The sequence below is a fragment of the Mesoplodon bidens genome, assembly GCF_964165515.1.
Source record: "Mesoplodon bidens genome assembly, chromosome: 5".
NCBI lineage: Eukaryota > Metazoa > Chordata > Mammalia > Artiodactyla > Ziphiidae > Mesoplodon > Mesoplodon bidens.
The window spans coordinates 69,550,800-69,566,491 of NC_138161.1; the positions used below are offsets into that span (position 1 = coordinate 69,550,800).

The window sequence follows — 15,692 nt, forward strand, 5'->3', positions numbered from 1 at the left end:
GTGGCCCCCGCTCACTGCAACTGGAGAAGGCCCACACGCAGCAAACGAAGACCCAATGCAGCCAAAAATAAATAAATAAAATAAAATAAATTAAAAAAAAAAGAAAAAGCATTTGACAAAATCATGATAAAACTCACAGCAAACTAGGAATAAGGGGGAACTTCCTTAACTTTGTAAGGAATATCTACAGAAACCCTACAGCTAACATCAAGAATGATGAGAAAGTACATGTTGTCTTCCTAAGATCAGGAACAAGACAAGGATGTCCCCTATCACCATTCCTATTCAACATTGGAAGACCTAGTGAATGCAATAAGACAAAGAAAACAAAAAGTATACAGTTTGGGAAGGAAGAAATATAGCTGCCTTTATTCATAGATGGCATGATTATTTATACAGAAAATCCCCAAAGAATCAACAAACTCCTAGAACTAATAAATGATTGTAGCAAGGCCACAGGATCCAAAGTTAATGCATAAATGTCAATTGCTTTCTTATATATCAGCAAGGAACAATTGAAATTTGAAATTAAAATTACAATTCCATTTATATTGGCACCCCCTTCCCCAAATGAGACACTTAAGAATAAATCTAGCAAAATACATAGAAGATCTATATGGGGAAACCATGAAACTCTGATAAAAGAAATAAAAGAAGGTCTACCATGTTCATGGATAGGAAGACTCAAAATTGTTAGGCTGTTGGTTCTTCTCAACTTGATCTGTAGATTCAACACAATCCCAATCAAAATCCCAGCAATTTATTTTGTGGATATTGACAAAGTGATTTTAAAGTTTATATGGAAAGGCAAAAGACCCAGAATAACCAACACAGTACTGAAGAAAACAAGAGGACTGATGCCATCCAATCTCAAGACTTACTGTTAAGCTATAATTAAGACGGTGTGCTACTGGCAAAAGAATAGAGAAATAATTTAGTCAATGGAACAGAATAGAGAGCCTAGAAATAGACCCACACAAATATAATCAACTGATCCTTGACAAAGCAACAAAAGCAATTCAGTGGAGAAAATTTTCTTTTCAATGAATGGTGCTGGACAGCTGCACATCCACATGCAAAAAAAAAAAAAAAAGCTAGACACAGATCTTACACCTTTTACAAAAAAGTTAACTCAAAATGGATCACACACCTAAATGTAAAACACAAAACTATAAAACTTACTTTTTTTTTTTGTGGTATGCGGGCCTCTCACTGTTGTGGCCTCTCCCATTGTGGAGCACAGGCTCCGGACGCGCAGGCTCAGCGGCCATGGGTCGTGGGCCCAGCCACTCCGCGGCATGTGGGATCTTCCCGGACCGGGGCACGAACCCGTGTCCCCTGCATCGGCAGGCAGACTCTCAACTACTGCGCCACCAGGGAAGCCCAAAACTATAAAACTTATAAAAGGTAACAGGAGAAAACCTAGGTGACCATGGGTGTGGTGATGAATTTTTAGATCAATAACAAAAGCATGATCCATGAGAGAAAAAATTGGTAAGTTGGACTCAATTTTATTTTTTATTTTATTTTTTTTTTTTTTTGCTGTACGCGGGCCTCTCACTGCTGTGGCCTCTCCCGTCGCGGAGCACAGGCTCCGGACACACAGGCTCCACGGCCATGGCTCGCGGGCCCAGCCGCTGCGCGGCATGTGGGATCTTCCGGGATAGGGGCACGAACCCGTGTCCCCTGCATCGGCAGGCGGACTCTCAACCACTGCGCCACCAGGGAAGCCCTGGACTCAATTTTAAAACAGCAAAAGACATTTTTAAGGGAATGAAAAAGATAAGCCATAAGCTAGAAGAAAATATTAAAATATTTGCAAAACACATCTGACAAGGGCTTGTATCTAAAATATACAAAGAACTCTAAAACTGAAGAAAGCAAACAACCCAATTAAAAAATGGGCTAAAGAACTGAACAGACACCTTAATAAAGTAGATATACAAGAGGCAAATAAGCATATACAAAAATGCTCAACATGATATGTCATTAAGAAAATGAACATCGAGCATGAGGGAAGGGATGTGGGAACAGATGTATATGTATGACTGATTCACTTTGTTATAAAGCAGAAACTAATTAAAAAAAAGAAAATAAATAAATAAATAAATAAATAAATAAATAATTTTTAGACTACATAGGCTCAAGGACCACTTCAGTACTAAGGTGCTAAGACTCTCCGATTCTAAAATTGTTTGTAATGGATACTACAACTTAAAGTAATCAACTTGCTTTTATTCCTTGAGTTCTTTATTTCCAGTAGATTTGTTACTACCTTTTAAAGAAATTATATACCTATTAAAGCTCACTGGAAGTTTGGATTTATTTAGTAGCGTAATATCTGTGTAAGATGCATTGCTTGCTTTCTTCTAAAAAAACTAATGTATTTTTCCTGAGTTCTATGCTCATTGTTAAAGAATTGGGGGAAAATGTATAAAGAAGAAAAGAAAAATTCCAAGTTTTCTTATTTTATTAATATATACCATATATATATACATATCATATCCATTATGTAACTTTGTGTCCTTTTTTTCACCTAAGATTAAAAAGTGAATTTTTCCCAATTATTACAAACATTTAAATAGTATCATTCTAGTACATATTTATGGCTATTATATGAAGCTTCTGCTTACCTCTTTATCATCACCTTAAAAAAAAATTCTTTCCCTTTATCTGTTATTTTTCAATCAATGTTGGTAATCTAGCATCCTCTGAAGGTGAATGTGATTTTTAAAGATTTGAACTCCTTACCTCAGCCCTTCCTTCCCCACCCCACCTTTATCCCTTCTCGTGTCCACCCTGCACCCACCCCACTCTGACTTCTGTCCATTCTCTAAACCTCTGCCCCATGTTTCCTCAACCTCTAGCTATTCATCTGTTTTTCATCTGCTTCCTCTCTACTGGCTCTGTTCTCTCAGCTCATAAATATGTTATAGCCTGCTGATCTTTAAAAAATGAACAAAAAACCTCTTGATAAATGTTCCCTTCTAATATTTTGAAAGCATAGACTATGCCTGTTGCCCCCGTTCCCTTACCTCTGTTCTCTTAGTTTACTGTGATCTCTTTCCGCCCTCATAATTCTTTCAAACATCCACCATTAAGTTCACCAGTGTCCTTCTGGTTGCCAAATATTGCAGCCACTCTTGAGGCCTTGTTTGATGTGTCCTCTCTGTCTCATCTCACACACTGTTCAGTTCTTCCTTTTGAAAATAACTCATTGTTTAAATTCAAAAATAATGTTTATTTTAGAAAACTTAGAAGCAAATGAAACATCACTGTTAATAGTTTGATGTGTTACTTTATTCTTCTCGACATTATCTCATTCCTTCAGTTCTGTGAAAGAATTTTCTCCTGTTGTATTTTTTTCCTATCTCTTCTTGTTCCTCAGTTTATTTGGTAAACTTTCTTCCTCCACCTCTCCTTTAAATAGTAGCGTTTGTGTCATGTCCTGGGCTTTATATTCTTCTAACTCTATACCTTCTCCTTGGATATTTTCATAACTTAAAGAGTTAATACATGTATATCCACAAATATCCACAGTCACGCATACACACAGTAAAATGTGTAGATGGTAAATTTCAAAGCCTTTAATTTTCACAGTAAGTAATTCTCTTCCCATTTCTCCTCCCCAGAGTCAATCAACCACTGGTGTATCCTTCTAGAGCGATTATGTACATATGCTAATACATATGTATTTCTATATTTACTTATAAAATTATTCCTTTATAAATGGCAGTATACTGTTCATAGTGATTTGCATCTTTTTCCACCTGACAATGTGTAGATCATTTCATAGCAGTATATAGAGATTCTTTTTAGTGACTGCATAGCATTTTTATTTTCATTTGTATCCCTGTTTTCCCCCACCACACAACATTTTATTTTGAAAGAATTTAAGCCTATAGAAAGGTTTAAAAAAAACAATACAATTAACATCCACCTGTACACATACCTACCTTTCTTTCTCCTTTTATCTCTTTATTTTCTTTTTTTTCTGAATCATTGGAAAGTAAAATTGTAGGTATTATGACATTTTATTCCAAAATTATTCAATATGTCTGTCTTAAGGACTAGGACATTCTCCTGCATAATCACAATACCATTCTTACACCAAAGACGTTGAAGACCAGTGCAGTATTAGCTAATATAAAATCTGTATTCAAATTTCGCAATTAAAAATTGACCTCGGATATCCTTTATATATACTTTTTTCTCTCTCCAGTCTATCAGCCAATCAAGAATTAAGCTTTGCATTCTGTTGTCATAGTCCTTTATTTCATTTAACTACTATTTAAATATATGACAACTAAACTAGAGCTCTAGGTTAAACTGTTCCCTGAAGCTGACTTAAATGTCTATTAAACATAATTATTTGGATATGTCACTAGCAAGCCCAAAATACCTTGTCCAAAATGAACTCAAGTTTTTTCTGCTCTCAGACCTACTTTTCCTCCTATATCCCCAACTTGGTGAATGGTATCATTTAAATGTTGCCTGAATGGGAGACCTTGGAGTCATCCTAGCCTCTTCCTTCTTGAAACTGCACAAGCTACTCCCTTTGCCTGGAATTCTCTTCCTACCTTGTCTACTAGTCCATCCTTCAAGATGAAAATTAAGCTTTATTTTCTGTGCCAAACCTTCCCTGATCCTTTTTTTCTCCAGGTAGAATTAAATGTGTCTCCAGTAGGCTCCCTTAGTACCCTGTACACACTCCTATCCCATCAGTTACCACTTCAGGTGGGAATTGTTGCTCTTTGTATCTGCCTTCCTGTTTAGAGTTGAGCTTCTTGAGTTGGTGTTAACTTGTTTTCTGTCCTTGGTCTAGTAACACAGTACTTGGCCCATAAGTGTTTAATGAATGACTATTTATTGAATGGAAGAATATGTTTATAGATATTCTCTTTAGCAAGGGGAAATAAAGATTTTTCAAAGCTGAACTCAATTTGGCATGCATTTGTTGAATTCCTACTATGTGCACGGTTTCATGCAAGTAGTAAGATTTAGTTTCTGCCCTGAAGGAAGGTTAGGATCTCATTGAGAAGACAAGGCCAGTACATTAGACATTTAAACAATATTGAAAGGTAATCCTAATTATCTGATGAATGATGCAGACAGTAACCTCTGGGAAAGAGAAGTTAGAGAATGTTTTTGAATACTTACTGTGTGTCAGTTACTGTTCTATATTTTTGCCAATGTTATTTCATTGAATCTCTACAACTTTTATTTTCAAAAAAGGGAATTGAAGTTAAATAAATAGTCCATGATCATACAGCTAATAAGTAAAGATTTGAACCCAGATCTGATTGAGTCCAGAAACATGCTTTTAAGTGTTCCAAAGGCAATTAAGAGAGTTATAAAGTGATAGTGTAAATTTAGGGAAAATACAGTATTCAATTGTAAGACAGTAATTAAATTATTATATAGTCCCACAATTAAAGGTTATATAATTATTAAAAACTAAGTAGTTGAGAAATATTTAGTATCTTGAGAACATGTTTATGATATAGTGTGAAGTACTAGAAAGCAGTATGTAAAAGTATGATTCCATTTTTTTAATGTACATATATTTTTGTACAGAAAGGATTGGAAGGAAGTACCTAAATGTTAACAGTAATTCTCCCAAAGTTGTAATATTATGGATTATACGAGTTTCTTCTTTGTAACATTCTGTTTCAGATTCTCTACAGTGAACATGAACTTTTATAATCAAAAAAGATCATTTAATGGACTGAAGAAAAAAACAATCAAACAACTTATTTAAAAGTCTTAGAATTATTAAAGTAGAAGGGTTTTGTGTTGACCTTCCCTGCCTTTGGGATTGAACTGGCCTAACCATCCCGGACAGATTAATGGTTTCTATTTTAAGATCCTCTCACTAGGATAAGCCCCTCTCCCTCTGCCTTACAGGCACTTCTGTTGTCCAATAGCAAATGGAAAAGCAATTTTCTCTTTATATTATTTCCTGAAGACATGGTCGTGAGAGACACTCCCATGTCTTCTGGAAATTTTTATTGTATAAAGAGATTTTTTTTCTAAAATAAGGGCCAAATTTAATGTTTCTACCTAGAAGAAAGAAATTTGATGCTCCTGCCTGGGCTTTATGTTCTACTTCATAAAAACATTGAAAGAAATGATAAATATAGATATATAAGAGGAATCAGAAAGGAATAGAAGAAAAGGGTTTGTTACATGTCTCTATTCGTTTTCTTTTAAAAGAAATATTCTATGAATAATCTATCTCTGTTTTTCCTCTGGGTGGTTTTTTTTTCTAGCATAGCGTGTACAACTGAATTTCCTCATTGGGATTTAGCACACTCTAGTGGACAGTAGCTTTTCAGTTTTGGTTGTCTTTTTAAAAAAAAATTTTTTTTAAATCATGCCAAAGACTTTATTGGACAGTTCAGTAATGTGCTTACTAGATGGTAAAGTTTGTCAATATTTATTTGAGCCAAATAGTAATCCTAGCAAGCAGGCTTAACTTTATAGGCTACTGGGGTGTTGTACTTTTTTAAAAAATTAATTTATTTATTTTTGGCTGTGTTGGGTCTCTGTTGCTGCATGCAGGCTTTTTCCAGCTGTGGCGAGCGGGGACTACTCTTCATTGTGGTGCATGGGCTTCTCATTGCAGTGGCTTCTCTTGTTGCGGAGCACGGGCTGTAGGCACACGGGCTTCAGTAGTTGTGGCACGTGGGCTCAATAGTCGTGGCTCACAGGCTCTAGAGCACAGGCTCAGTAGTTGTGGCATATGGGCTTAGTTGCTCCGCAGCATGTGGGATCTTCCCGGACCAGGGATCAAACCCATGTCCCCTGCACTGGCAGGCCGATTCTTAAACCACTGCCCCACCAGGGAAGTCCCTGGGGTGTTGTACATTTTTATTTGGTTTCTTTAGTAGCAAGAAGAGACGCTTTTTACATTACATGGAAATTTGTTTTCCATTGGCTTTCATCTTCTCTTGGATAAGATATAATTGATGAGGAGGCCCAGACATAGAGGAAGACTGGTAGCCTTCCTCTACCTCACACTCCCTGGTTCTTATAATGTATTTTATGTTACTATTTTAAGACTCTTGAGAATTTTTATTTGCCACTTCTGAAAATTTTGACCATTGTGCGTAAATGTTGTCATATCCTATCCCAATGGATTGTTTTGGAAATGGGCTTGCACTGGAAAAAAAAAGTAATTTTTATTTTGTTTTTGCAGAGTGATGGTGAGGATTTTAATTACATTGTTGCATTTTTCCTTGGAACAGCAGCCTGCCTTTACCAGGTAGGTTCTCTCCGATTTTAAGAAACACTTTCCCATTATTGCTTGTTTCAGGTATCAATTCTAAAAATTTCTTGTGCACTTTAAATAAATAAAAATAATGTCTGAGTTCTTTGCCCCTTTTTAAAATTTGAGCCTCTGTTAGCTTTGTGACCCTTTTGAACGGACATAGATCCCAGTGAACTCAGTGTTAGCCCTCTCCTGTGCTGGGGCTTCATAGGTGGCAGGTCCTCAGCCTATGGCAGTAAAGCCTATACTTCTAGATATTCTGGTGACATATTATTCAGCTTCCAGGCTCTGCTTTTACTCCAGGTTGAGGATTTTGTACTTTAGGGAAAGTCTTTGAAGAGGGAACAGTAAAAGCAGGCTTTTAGGATATTTAATTTAGCACTGATGAGTAGGATGGATTGTCAGAGCAGAGAGACTAGAAGCAAGGAAATGAGTTGAGAGGCAGAACGTAATGAAAGCCTAAACTAATGGTAATGGCAGTAGGGATAAGAAAAGGAAGGACGCTGAGAAGGAAGACTAACTAGGACTGAAAGACAGAATAGATCTGAGACTTTAGGAGGGAGGAGGTTTTGTACCTGAGTGATAGGGAGATACATACTCCCATTTCCAAGAACAGAGGAAGCACAGATGTGTTAGGGAAGGGAGAGGTAACCATGCCAATTACCCAGATTCAAGAATGTCTTTGCTAAAACACGTTAGAGCAAGCAAGGCATTTTGACTTAACTTTTATAAGTGACACATTTCTCTGTCTTGCATAGAAAAACATTAGAAAGATTCAGGACTGCAAATAAAAGGCTACCTAAAACTTGGTAGAAGTCCTTAGGGAAATAAATATACGTGTGTGTGTGTATATATATAAAAAATACATGTACACTTTTTTTTGACCACGCTGTGCGGCATGCAGGATCTTACTTTCCCGACCAGGGATCGAACCCGTGACCCCTGCGTTGGGAGCGCAGAGTCTTAACCACTGGACCACCAGGGAAGTCCTGGGAAATATTTTAAATATATGCATTTGACTTTTATGTAAAGACATATTAGAAATTTTAGTTTCAGTGGCCACATTTAAAAATAATTTATTTATTTATTTATTGGCCGCTCCAGGTCTTAGTTGCGGCATGTAGGCTCTTTAAAGTTGCAGCATGCTGTCTCTTAGTTGCGGCATGCGGGATCTAGTTCCCTGACCAAGGATTGAACCTGGGCCCCCTGCATTAGGAGCTCAGAGTCTTAACCACTGGGCTGCCGGAGAAGTCCCAGCACCATTTTTTTTTCAATCTCCCCTAATTTTTCTTAATCACTTATATTAGCTTCAGAAATTTTTCCTGTAAATTTGGCAGATTGAATTTAATTAATGACATTTCATGCAGGAAATGTGAAAGCTTGTATTCGTTGATGTCACAAGTACTTTAATTTTATGAAATATTCTTATGTAGATTTTCTACTTTAATCTCTACAGTCCTATCATGCAGGGTATATATCCTCATTTTTGAAAAGGAAAAATCTGAGACAGTTTCAGTACTATCCTGAGGTTACAAGCCAGTAAGTGGTAGAGTCAGAACTCTGAGTCTTCTGATTTTCAGTGTCATATTCATTCCACTATATCATGCTGTCTCTAAGCAAAATTCCTATATTTACATGATTTTTATAATGTTATAATTTAATAACTTTTATATGCATTATTTCATATGATTCTAAAACAGTGTGAGGTAAATATTAACTTTAAAATTTCCTGAATGGTTGTTTTTATAAAATATACTTTTAGCTGTTTTGCCTTAGTGAAATAATTTTAAATTCTAATAATAATTCAAAAATATGTTGAGCTCTTGCTTTGTGCTAAGCCCTTTGCTTTCCTTGTACCATTAAATCCTCAAGGAAAGCCCCACACTAATCCTATTATTATCACCATTTTTCACTGAGGCCCAGACAGTTCTTACAGCCAGTCAGTGACTTGAACCCAGGCGACACCAGAACCAGTGCTCTTCTTGCCTATAGATAGGCACACCTCTGTTACCTTTCTCAGAACAGCTAAAAGTAGTTTTTAGAGTTGCCTCATGGTGGAGCAGTGTCACCCAGGTGACCTTTTAACTTGAGAAAAATAAATTCATGCTTTAAAAAAGAAAATCAAAAAACCAATTTCCTTCATATTGACAGGCATGAAACTGCATGCTTTCCAAATATGCTGAGCAGAGTGATAATAATGTTGTTTTTCCCACAGTAAAAACTAAGTGATTACATTTTACCATATAACATGCTCTATCTATCTCCAATTGTCAGGATATTTTTTCATCTCCGTCAGATCAGACCTCAAAGGCCACTACTACATGGTTTGTTGCCTTTTCCTCCAGGCCATGGGTATTTAGGGAATCACAGCGTTCAGCCAGATAGAGATAATCTTGATATGGAGCATTTAAAATAGGAAATCAGGGAATTCCCTGGTGGTCCAGTGGTTAGGACTCCACGCTTCCACTGCAGGGGGCATGGATTCGATCCCTGGTCGGGAAACCAGCATCCTGCAAGCCACGTGGCATGACCTAAAAAAAAAAGATAATATAGGAAATCAGAGGAAGTCTGAAGAAACTAGAGACTATTTTCCTTCAGTGTTTTATTTTGAAAACCTTCAGACTTACAGAAAAGTTGAGAAACTGGTATACCTAGAATCACCAATTGTTAACATTTTGCAGCACTTGCTTTATCTCATTCTCTCTTTGTATGTTTGTGCATATAGTGTGTATATTTGTTGTTTATAATGTAAGTTGCAGATAAAATGAATGTATAAAGTTGTTTTTCTTACTAAACTTTTAATTTTGAGATAATTAGACTCATATGGAGTCATAAGAGAGAGCCTGTATAATGTTTACCTGTTTCCCCGCAATGTTCCTTCCATCTTGCAAAGCTATAATACAATGTCACAACAGGATATGGATATTGATGCAGTTAAGATATATAACAGTCCTATCACCATAAAGACTCCTCATGTTGCCTTTTGTAGTTCCCTCCTGCCCTAACCCCTCCTTAATCTCTGGCAACAACTAGTGTGTTCTCCATTAATATAATTTTCTCATTTTGAGTATGTTATATGAATGGAATCATATAGTATGTAACCTTTTGTGATTGGCATTTTTTACTCAGCATAATTCTCTGGAGATTTATCCAAGTTGTTGGATGTATCAATTGTTTGTTCCTTTTTATTGCTGAATTATATTCCATGGTATGGCTGTACCACAGTTTGATCAGTCACTCATTTGAAGGACATCTGAGTTGTTTATAGTTTTTGGCTGTTACAAATAAAGCTGCTATAAACCTTCATGTACAGGCTTTTGTGTGAACAAAAAAGTATTCATTTCTCTGAGATAAATGCCCAGGAGTGCAGTTGCTGGGTCATGTGGTAGTGCATAGTAGTTGCATGCTTATTAAGAGACAAACTGTCTTCCAGAATAGTGTACCATTTTACATTCCCACCAGGATTGTGTGAGTGACCCAGTTTTTCTGCATCCTTATCGGCATTTGGTGTCATCTCTATTTTTTATTAATACTTCATCCATTCTGATAGATGTGTAATGATATCTCATTGTGGTTTTAATTTGCATTTTCCTAGTGGCTAATGATGTTGAAAATAATTTTATGTGCTTATTTGTCATCTTTGTATCATCTTGGGTGAAATGTCTGTTCATGTCTTTTGCCTATTTTCTAATGAGATTGTTTGTCTTAAACTGTTGAGTTTGAGAGTTCTTTATATATTCCAGATATTAGTCCTTTGTCAGATACGTAGTTTGCAAATATCTTCTCCCAGTCTTAGCTTGTCTTTTCATCCTCTTAACAGTCTTCCGCAGAACAAGCATTTAAAATTTTTATGAAGTTTAATTTTTCAGTTATTCCTTTTTTTTTCTGTACTGAATTGATTTTGCATTAAAAAAAAATCGGTTGGGCATGTTTATGTGGATCTTCTTCTGGGCTGTGTATCTGTTCCATTGATCTATGTGTCTGTCCCTCTGCCAGTACCATATAGTTTTGATTACTTCAGCTATTTAATAAGTCTTAAATTCAATTTTCTTAATAGTTATAGAGCTATTCAAATAATGTTTTATAATGGGTGAATTATGGTGGTTTGTGTTTTATGAAGAAGTGGTCCATTTCACTTATGTTATCAAATTTGTGTGTCGAATGGTTATAGTATTCCCTTACTATCCTTTTGATGTCTGTAGGCTATGTAGTGATATTTCCTGTTTCAGTCCTCATATTCATCACTTGTATCTTCTCTTTTTATCAGTCTTTCTTGTTAATTTCATTGATCTTTTCATAGAGCCTGCTCTTTGTTTTTATTGTTTTTTTCCTATTTTCTATTTTATTTTATTATTTCTTTCCTCATGCTTGCTTTGCGTCTATTTGGCTCTTTTTCTAGGTTCTTGAGATGGGAGCTTAGATGATTTGATTTGAGAATTTTCTCTTTTGTAATGTATACATTTAGTGTTAAAAATTTCCCTCTTAGCACTTCATTAGCTGTGTTCCATAAGTTTTGAGCTGCTGTATTTTCATTTTCATTTAATTCAGTGTATTTAAAAAATTTTTCCCTGGGATTTCCTCTTTGGCCTATGGATTATTTAGAATTGTGTTGCTTAGTTTCCAAGTGTTTGGATATTTTCTGGTTTTCTTTCCATTATTGATTTCTAGTTTGATTCCATTGTAGTTTGAGAACATATTCTGTGTGATTTCAGTTATTTTACATTTGTTGAGGTTTGTTCTGTGGCCCAGAATATGGTCTGTCTTGGTATATGTTCCTTGGGCACTTGAACAGAATGTGTATTCTGCTATTTTTGAGTGGGTGTTCTATAAATTTTGATTAGGTTCTGTTGGTTGATGGCGTTGTTCAGTTTTTATGTATCCTTGCTGATTTTCTGGCTAGTTCTGTCAATTTTTGAGAGAGGAGTATTGAATTTTTCAACTGTAATTGTGTATTTCTCATTTGAGTTCTGTCAGTTTTTGCAGTTCTGTTGTTTGGTTCATAGACATAAAGGATTGCTGTATCTTCTTGGTTGATTGATCCATTTATCATTTTTTAAACATCTTTATTGCAGTATAATTGCTTTACAATGGTGTGTTAGTTTCTGTTTTATAACAAAGTGACCCAGCTATACATATACATATATCCCCAGGTCTCCTCCCTCTTGTGTATCCCTCCCTTCCTCCCTATCCCACCCCTCTAGGTGGTCACAAAGCACCAAGCTGATCTCCCTGTACTACGCAGCTGCTTCCTACTAGCTATCTGTTTTACATTTGGTAGTGTATATATGTCCATGGCACTCTCTCACTTAGTCCCAGCTTACCCTTCCCCCACCCTGTGTCCTCAAGTCCATTCTCTGTGTCTGCGTTTTTATTCCTGCCCTGCCCCTAGGTTCTTCATAACCATTTTTTTTAGATTCCATATATATGTGTTAGCATACAGTATTTGTTTTTCTCTTTCTGACTTACTTTACTCTATGACAGACTCTAGGTCCATCCACCTCACTACAAATAACTCAATTTCATTTCTTTTGATGGCTGAGTAATATTCCGTTGTATATATGTGCTACATTTTCTTTATCCATTCATCTCTTGATGGACATTTAGGTTGCTTTCATGCCCTGGCTATTGTAAATAGTGCTGCAGTGAACATTGTGGTACATATATATCTTTTGAATTATGGCTTTCTCAGGGTATATGCCCAGTAGTGGGATTGCTGGGTCATACGATAGTTCTATTTTTAGTTTTTTAAGGAACCTCCATACTGTTCTCCATAGTGGCTGTATCAATTTACATTCCCACCAACAGTGCAGGAGGGTTCCCTTTTCTCCACACCCTCTCCAGCATTTATTGTTTCTAGATTTTTTGATGATGGCCATTCTGACCGGTGTGAGATGTTATCTCATTGTAGTTTTGATTTGCATTTCTCTAATGATTAATGATGTTGAGTGTTCTTTCATGTGTTTGTTGGCAATCTGTATATACTCTTTGGAGAAATATCTATTTAGGTCTTCTGCCCATTTTTGGATTGGGTTGTTTGTTTTTTTTGATATTGACCTGCATGAGCTGCTTGTAAATTTTGGAGATTAATCCTTTGTCAGTTGCTTCATTTGCAAATATCTTCTCCCATTCTGAGGGCTGTCTTTTCGTCTTGTTTATGGTTTCCTTTGCTGTGCAAAAGCTTTGAAGTTTCACTAGGTCCCATTTGTTTATTTTTGTTTTTATTTCCATTACTCTAAGAGGTGGGTCAAAAAGGATCTTGCTGTGATTTATGCTACAGAGTGTTCTGCCTATGTTTTACTCTAAGAATTTGATACTGTCTGGCCTTACATTTAGGTCTTTAACCCATTTTGAGTTTATTTTTGTGTATGGTGTTAGGGAGTGTTGTAATCTCATACTTTTACATGTCCCTGTCGAGTTTTCCCAGCACCACTTATTGAAGAGGTTGTCCTTTCTCCACTGTACATTCCTGCCTCCTTTATCAAAGATAAGTTGACCATATGGGCGTGGGTTTATCTCTGGGCTTTCTATCCTGTTCCATTGATCTATCTTTCCGTTTTTGTGCCAGTACCATATAGTCTTGGTTACTGTAGCTTTGTAGTATAGTCTGAAGTCAGGGAGCCTGATTCCTCCAGCTCCATTTTTCGTTCTCAAGATTGCTTTGGCTATTCGGGGTCTTTTGTGTTTCCATACAAATTGTGAAATTTTTTTTCTAGTTCTGTGAAAAATGTCATTGGTAGTTTGATAGGGATTGCATTAAATCTGTACATTGCTTTGGGTAGTATAGTCATTTTCACAATGTTGATTCTTCCAATCCAAGAACATGGTATATCTCTCCATCTGTTTGTATCATCTTTAATTTCTTTCATCAGTGTCTTATAGTTTTCTGCATACAAGTCTTTTGTCTCCTTTGGTAGGTTTACCCCTAGGTATTTTATTCTTTTTGTTGCAGTGGTAGATGGGAGTGTTTCCTTAATTTCTCTTTCAGATTTTTCATCATTAGTGTATAGGAATGCAAGAGATTTCTGTGCATTAATTTTTTATCTTGCTGCTTTACCAAATTCATTGATTAGCTCTAGTAGTTTTCTGGGAGCATCTTTAGGATTCTCTATGTATAGTATCATGTCATCTTCAAACAGTGGCAGCTTTGCTTCTTCTTTTCCGATTTGGATTCCTTTTATTTCTTTTTCTTCTCTGACTGTTGTGGCTAAAACTTCTAGAACTATGTTGAATAATAGTGGTGAGAGTGCACAACCTTGTCTTGTTCCTGATCTTAGAGGACATGGTTTCATTTTTTCAACATTGGGAATGATGTTGGCTGTGGGTTTGTCATATATGGCCTTTATTATGTTGAGGTAAATACCCTCTATGCTTACTTTCTGGAGGGTTTTTATCATAAACGGGTGTTGAATTTTGTCGAAAGCTTTCTCTGTATCTATTGAGATGATCGTATGGTTTTTCTCCTTCAATTAGTTAATATGGTGTATCACACTGATTGATTTGCATATATTGAAGAATCCTTGCATTCCTGGAATAAACCCCACTTGATCATGGTGTATGATCCTTGTAATGTACTGTTGGATTCTGTTTGCTAGTATTTTTGTTGAGGATTTTTGCATCTATGTTCATCAGTGATATTGGCCTGTAGTTTTCTTTCTTTGTGACATCTTTGTCTGGTTTTGATATCAGGGTGATGGTGGCCTCGTAGAATGAGTTTGGGAATGTTCCTCCCTTATATTTTGGAAGAGTCTGAGAAGGATAGGTGTTAGCTCTTCTCTAAATGTTTGATAGAATTCGCCTGTGAAGCCATCTGGTCCTGGGCTTTTGTTTGTTGGAAGATTTTTAATCACAGTCTCAATTTCAGTGCTTGTGATTGGTCTGTTTATATTTTCTATTTCTTCCTCATTCAGTCTGGGAAGGTTGTGCTTTTCTAAGAATGTGTCCATTTCTTCCAGGTTGTCCATTTTATTGGCAAATAGTTGCTTGTAGTAATCTCTCATTATCCTTTGTATTCCTGCAGTGTCAGTTGTTACTTCTCCTTTTTCATTTCTAATTCTATTGATTTGAGTCTTCACCCCCTTTTTTTTTTTTTTTTGCTGTATGCGAGCCTCTCACTGTTGTGGCCTCTCCCGTTGTGGGGCACAGGCTCTGGATGCGCAGGCTCACCGGCCATGGCTCACTGGTCCAGCCACTCCGCAGCATGTGGGATCTTCCCGAACTGGGGCACGAACCCGTGTCCCCTGCATCGGCAGGCAGACTCTCAACCACTGTGCCACCAGGGAAGCCCCCTCCCTTTTTTTCTTGATGAGTCTGGCTAATGGTTTATCAGTTAATGTTTATCTTCTCAAGGAACCAGCTTTTAGAGTTATTGATCTTTGCTATTGTTTACTTCATTTCTTTTTCATTTATTTCTGATCTAGTT

General features: G+C 36.5%; 1 protein-coding gene across 4 annotated transcripts in view; it reads left to right on the top strand.

The window, feature by feature from the left end:
• SEC22A (SEC22 homolog A, vesicle trafficking protein) overlaps positions 1-15,692 on the top strand; it is a 73,179-nt gene that overhangs the window by 50,017 nt on the left and 7,470 nt on the right. For all 4 annotated transcript variants that reach the window (XM_081235642.1, XM_081235643.1, XM_081235644.1 and 1 more), the window contains one exon: positions 7,202-7,267. In XM_081235642.1, the coding sequence (XP_081091768.1) occupies positions 7,202-7,267 (66 nt within the window). The remainder of the gene's footprint in view (positions 1-7,201; positions 7,268-15,692) is intronic.